Here is a 6,654-nt window from a genome sequence, read left to right on the forward strand (position 1 = left end):
GCACAGGTGAGTGAGGGGCAGAGAGAGAGAAGGAAGGAGAGAGAGAGAAGCAGGGCTCATCTGAAATGGGGTTCATGTTCACCCAATTAAGGGCTCGAGCACACCCAGTGAGGGACTCTAAGCCACCAACCGTGGGATCATGACCCGAGCTGAAGTAAGATGCTTAATGACTGAGCCACCCAAGCACCCGGGAACGTGTTATGTCTTGAAACCAAAGCAATGAAAACTCACGTTAACGCAGTCATGATTTATTACACGGAAATCGCCTCTGTCCGGCAAGAGGTGACGTGGTTGTGAGCATAAACCTCAGGTCCAGGTAGATAGGTGTGAATCCAGCCTCTGCCACTTGCCCCAAGTAATAAAACTCAAAACACTTAACTTCTCTAAGTTTCAGCGTCCTTGTATAAAAATGGGGAAAATAAGGCTGGGCCTATGGTGTTGGGTAAAGATGAAATCATACTCCAAAAGGTGTATTAGAAGTGCTTGGCAAGTTTCTGGGTACCCAGACTCGGCACATACACTATTTACGTGCTCGATAAATAGCTCGTGGCGTGGATGGTGTGAGCAACTTACGGAGACCCAAAACGGTGTGGGGATATGTCCATCGGCAGGAAGGAGCTTGGATTATGTCTGGGGTCAGGGATGAGATCTTCCCTAGTGATGTAAACTGGCTGCTTTTAGGTCAGGGAGTTGAGCAGGCAACCCAAGACTCAAGGAAGTGGATAATCCGTGCCAATCGTCAGGGTTAGGTTGGCCTCCACCACGCTGGGACACCACCTTGCCCTCTGACCTCACGGAGACAGAGACCGGATAATCCCAAATGGGTCCTTAGCTCCCGCATTTGGAATTCCCCAGAATTCCACCTGTCTCTATCATTATGCTTGACCCGAACTGCTAAATCTTGATGGGGCTGGGCAGGTGGTAGTCTGCAGAGTTAAGAGTCGGGGAAGCCAGGAAGCAGCCACCTTCTGTGTGATTTTGGAGGGAACTTCCATCCCGGGGCCTCACTGTTGCCATCTAGAAATGAAGGGACTGGACAAGAAGAGGAAGAAGGAAGTCTCCGTCTCTTCCAAAGGGCAAAGTTAGGAGTGGGGCCCAGATTGCATTACCGGGAAAGGCTCAGGGGGAGTGTCAGACTGATTCATGATGTGGGTGGGGATTCAAGGGCCTGTCGGAGGAGTGGAGTGGCTAAGAATGCCTCCCGCCCTAACAGCCACAAATACAATTTTGTTGAAAAGGAGCATCTCAGAGATCAGGTGCATCTTCAGGATGGAGGCCGAAAGGCAAGGCAGGGCCCTATCTACCCTGTGGCCTGGGCGCCTGCTCAAAACTCACAGATGGCCAGGCGGTACTGCAGGCAGTTTTTGTTATTCCACTGCCCGTCTGTGTACATCTCCACGCACTTCTCTTTGCCCCCACCCCTGGGCTCCCCTGGGTACCAGTTGGTGTAATTCACGGGGGCCCCATCCAGGTAGCAGAAGTCTCCAGGGCTGGGGCCCTCCTCCAGGCCCAGGTAGGCGTAAGTGTTGTGCTTCCTCACGATGCTGGCGATGGCTTCGTTCTCTTCTGGGCTCGTGGGGACAGCAATGCGGCCACCTGCTCTGGCACATGACTCTCTAATGACATCAAAATTAACCGACTGCCCATTGGTGGAGAAGACCTTTTCTCCCACTACCAGCATGGACTCCTGCAAACTTAGGACTGGAGCAGAAGAACCGAGTCAGGCCACAGACCACTCTAGATCTAAGTCCCTTCCCTCACTCGGGCTCTCGGCTTTCACGCCCTCTCTGCCTCTCCTCTCTCTACCAACCCTAGTCTTCCCAAATTCCCCTCCATGCTCTCATCATCCCATTCATTTGTTCACCCATTTAACACCTACTTATTTTCCACCCATTTAACAACTGCGTTTTCCTGGGGATCGACAGAAAGCAACATAGGCAGAGACCTTGCACTCCCCTGACATAGGGAACTGATCTGTGTCTACCTCTGGCTTTCTGAGTCATTCAAAGACATCAGGAAAGGGAAAGTTTCATTCTTTTCCCCCAAGACCTGTTTGTCAAGTCTCTAGGGTCTGGGGGCACCTGGGTGGTTCATTCTGTTAAGCGTCCAGCTCTTGATTTTGGCTCAGGTCATGATCTCACAGTTCGTGGGATCGAGCCCCGAGTTGGGCTCTGCACTGGCAACATGGAGCCTGCTTGGGATTCTCTCTCTCTCCCTCTCTCTCTCTGCCTCTTCCCTGCTTGCTCATGCATCCTCTCTCTGTCCCTCTCTCTCTCAAAATAAATAAATAAACTTAAAAAAAGGCTCTAGGTTCTGGAGCCTGATGCTGGGCAGCAGAGGAACTTATGGGAGACCCTCTGTGCTAGAGGCCCTGGGGAGCCCCCTTACCTCCCATGGCCTGCTGGATCTGATGTCTCAAGTCACGGAGTGTGGTTTGGAGCTCCTCATCTAGAGAAGCTGGAAGCCCTGTCAAGAGATTCCCACCCAAGATGAGGGCGAGCCAACAAACACCCCCCACTAGCCGCCAAGCAGGCATGCTGCCAGCTGCAAGCCTGGCATTCTGCCCTTTGCTTGTCCGTCCCCACCACTCAGGCCCTGGAGTATGTGTCCACACGCGCTGCATCCTTTGACGCAGCCCTGCACCTGCTGGACCCCTCCCTGCTCGTCTTTCCTGCCTGTCCTTTAATGGCTCTGTCTGCCCACTCCTAAGGATTTTTCCGGTTTGGACGCAAGCTCCCTTCCCTCACCCTCCACCAAAAGCAAACCTGGCTCTTTCTGCAGCCTCCTGATTGACCTTGGTCACCGCTCTGAGCTTTGCAGTTCCGCTCTGTGTGGGGGGCTCCCATTCACCTCATCTGCCTGGACCCCACCTAGCTCCCTACACCTTTCACAGTGCCCCCCAGTGCCTCAGCCCTAGGAAGTGCCTTCCCTGCCTCCCATGCTGTCCCCACCCCACCCCTGACGCCCTGCCCATCCCGATGTGTGGAGCGCCCTCGGCACCCACAGTCCCTCCCTGTGGCGCACTACTTAGGCATCTCCGGCTCCTCTCCCCGGCCTCATCTTCTCTCACTTAGGTTGAGCGCCATGACTTTCGGGGACCTCCACGGTTCTGTCTGATCCCCATCATCCCGCATGTGGCTGGTCACGTGGGCGCGGTGCCTGTGTGGATGTGGCCCGCTCACCTGGAGGGCCTCTCTCGCCAGGCTCCCCCTGTACTCCACGCTCTCCAGCGACGCCAGGGGCTCCGGTCAGCCCATTAGGCCCGGAGTAGGCTGGTGTTCCTCCAGGCGGGCCCATCGGGCCTGGAAAGAGAAGGGGACACTGATCTGTCGTATCCACCACCCACAGCTGGGCTGGGGCTGATGTGAAGTGACCTCCCTTATCAGCCGAGCTGACTCACCTGTCACCTCATGGGCACTCTGAGGGTAGACTCTCCAGGGCTGCTCTAGTCTAAGGCCCCCCAGGGACCACCCACCGCGCCCACCATCCGGCCGACCGTTGGACCAGCCCAGAGCCCTGGACGGGTGGGCCTCCTGAAGGCAGGTCATTGTCCCTCGGCTGAGGCTCGGGCCTCTCACTCAGTACCTGGAGGCCCAGGGTCTCCTTTGATGCCGTCTCTCCCATCTCTGCCCGGCAGGCCGTGGGATCCAGGAGTGCCGGGGATGCCAGGATTTCCGATACAGACCTCCTTCACCTTGTACTCCATGCCGGAAGCCATCAGCAAGGCCAGAGTGAGGACCAAAGAAGACAGCAACATGGCTTCTGTTGCAGTGGTTCCTCCTGCGGAAAGAAAGGGCCACCGGCCCATCTGAAGCATCTGCAAAGGTTTCCCCCTTGCTGGGCTTTGTTTCAGGCACAGGGCCAGGCCCGAGGGCTCGGGCAGGTACAGACAGGACTTTGAGAAAGACCCCAACTATCCTTGGAAACCCCCGGCCTCCTCTGCAGTCTCATGCCTCACCTCTCGGGCTGGAGGCCGTGTGGCACCTGGGCTGGTGGGGAGGGCCTGGGCTGTCAGGGGGCCTGGCGTCTAATGCAATCTCTGGTCATACCTCGCTGTGTGACCGCAGGAACTCGTGTCACCTGTCTTGACTTCTGCTAAAACTTCTGCGCCCTGGAGACAATCCTGACCTGTCCCTCTCAGGTTTTGGGGTTCACTCCCTCTGTTCCTATACTCTCAGCTACCCTCTTGCGGGGTCTCAGGGGCCATGTTCCTGAGGATAAACCATAGATGACCGGTGTCGATGATAGGACATCCCGCCCCCCCCCCCCCCCCCGCCCTGCTGCTGAGGAGTCCCCTTCTCCTTGGCAGGCTGTCCTCTCCCTCACTGGCAGGGAGTTTCCAGGGACAGTGGATCTGGCGGAGGAGCATGGCAGAGTATAAGGATATTCTCAAGCCCATCTTCCTGCATCCATAGTTATGATTCTGGGAACACCTCCCCGTGGTGCATGCGGAGGCCCCCTTCTTCCCAGGCTGACCCTTAGTTGTGTTTGTGATTGCTGGGCTGGCTCTCATGGCCTATAACCCATGCACTGGGTAAGACGGGATGGGGCTAAACTTACCCATCCAACAGAGCCCACGGGGATCTCTGCCTTCAGGTCAGAGTGGAGAGGTGGGCAGCACCATTTATATGGATGCAGGCTACCAGGCTTCCTCTCCACCCCAGAGAGGCTCCTGTCACAAGGGCCTCTATTTGGGGAAGGGCCAGTCAGGAAGCAGCCATCTTGTTTACACAGCAACATTCCCTCTCAGGGCACTCAGGCTGGAGGGGCACTTAGAAAACCGGCTAAAGAGAAACTCCAGGCCCGTAAGCAGGGAAATGTCTCATGGGGTGGGACTCTGACTTCCCCAGCAGTGAAAGGGGAGAACACTTACATAGGCACCGGCGGGGGCACGCAGCAAAGGGAGGCTTCTCCCTCCTGGGCCTCGGCCCCGTCCTGGCTGGTGACACATTCGTAGAACCACCACCACCATCCCCCAGATGCCCACCAGCAGGAGACGACATATCAGGGTTGTACTCTTTTCCCAGGGGAGCGAAGATCTACGGGAATGTCTCCATGTGACTCCTTCCCGGGGCCATTCCAGTTCCAGAGCCTCTTCAGCTCTTGGGAGGGGGCCATTTGGTTCCAGGCAGTACAGAGGCCATGGCTTAAGAAGAGGGTGGTCAGGTGGAACTAGGACAAAGTGTATGTCATGGGACACGCCTCACCACCGAGCGGCCCATACACATCCCCTACTCCCCACCCCAGCCTCACAGCTCCTGCTTCTGGAGCCCGTGGCTAAGTCAGTGGGCACATGGATCGGAGTCGCAGGAAAACCCTTTCTATGTTCCCCATTCCTCTGTCCTGGCAGGCTCAGCTGTGGGGAGGCAGGGCCGTGCCCGGAAGTCACAGGAGAGCAGCAGTTTCTGGTTTTGGCCACGGGTGATGTCTGGTAAGCTGCAATGGAGATTAAGTGACAGAGGAGCATATGAAGCCGTAAGTGACGAGATCCCCGATTCAAGGCACCCAAACAGCAGGGAATCTCTACCTGTAGGGGTGCTAACAACGGGGAGCCAAGGCAAGAAAAAATCACCGTGCTTTCTTGTTAGAGGTTTGAGAAATCTCGGGGTCTTTGGGAAGAGTGCGAGAACAGCCAGAGCTCCCCCGGAGCCCTGCGGCTGCCTACTGTGCGGTCCCACCGCGGGTGCCGGCTGGCGGGATGGGGGAGCTGGAGCCAGCACAGGGCTGGGTAGGGGAAAACAGTTCCGTTGGGAGGACCTCAACGCGGTTTGGGTGAGGGACGACTGTTCTGCAGGTGAAGGAACAGGAACAGGGGTCTTGTTGGGTAGAAATAGAAGGACTTGGGGGAGGCAGCGGGGCTGTCCAGGGCCACATCGGGGAGGGTGGGGATTTACAAGTCAGACGCACCTGCGTTGCAGTTTGGGCCAGCCACGTATCATCCATGTGGCCTTGGTCGTGTTATATAACTTTATCCACGTGGCCTTGGTCATGTTATATAACTCTTTGAGCCTTGATTTGCTTTCTTAAATTATTATTTTGTCGCAATAGCAAGCTTACAGAAAAACTGCAGGCACAGTACTATTTTTTTTTTTTTCCTGAGCCCATGAGAACAGGTTGCCAACAGGGCACTCCATCATCCCGGTCTTTAATTTGTCTTTCACACGGACAGGTTTGCCTCTACAACCTCGATGTAGTCATCAAGGTCAAGAAATCCACACGGATGCAAATACTGTTTTTAAAATATTTAAATATTATTTCATCCTTTAAGTCATTTGTGCCGCTTGATGCCGATATTTTGAAATGTGGCATCCGAAAGTCTCATAAAATGATCCGTCGTTACCTCATTCTTCGTCTCATTACCTGGGCCCTAACCCTTCCCCTTCTGCAACTTTCTGACAGAGAATGCTCCAAGTTCCCAGAACTGGGGGTGCTTTTCCTGTGTCTCTTTGATCATGATTTCTCTCCTGTCTGGAGCGTTCTGAATGCCTTTCTGCCACAAAAAAAGAGAGAGGGGCAGAGAGAGAGAAGAAGGGAGGAAGGGAGGAAGGGAGGGAGGGAGGGAGGAAGGGAGAGAGGGAGAGAGGGAGGAAGGGAAGAAGGGAGGAAGGGAGGGAAGAAGGGAGGGAGGGAGGGAAGAAGGGAGGGAGGGAGGGA

At 55.5% G+C, this 6,654-nt stretch overlaps 1 protein-coding gene across 1 annotated transcript; it reads right to left on the minus strand.

Moving 5' to 3' along the window:
* Positions 1-227: 227 nt before the first annotated feature.
* LOC125932755 (pulmonary surfactant-associated protein A-like) lies at positions 228-4,659 on the minus strand. Its single transcript, XM_049645279.1, has 5 exons — positions 4,561-4,659; positions 3,586-3,780; positions 3,183-3,302; positions 2,389-2,466; positions 228-1,701 (listed from the first exon to the last, which is right to left on the minus strand). Exons 1-5 carry the CDS (start codon positions 4,562-4,564, stop codon positions 1,325-1,327), a joined length of 774 nt encoding a protein of 257 aa, XP_049501236.1. The 5' UTR covers positions 4,565-4,659; the 3' UTR covers positions 228-1,324.
* Positions 4,660-6,654: the final 1,995 nt, after the last annotated feature.

This window comes from Panthera uncia, chromosome D2 (genome assembly GCF_023721935.1).
Source record: "Panthera uncia isolate 11264 chromosome D2, Puncia_PCG_1.0, whole genome shotgun sequence".
Classification (NCBI taxonomy): domain Eukaryota; kingdom Metazoa; phylum Chordata; class Mammalia; order Carnivora; family Felidae; genus Panthera; species Panthera uncia.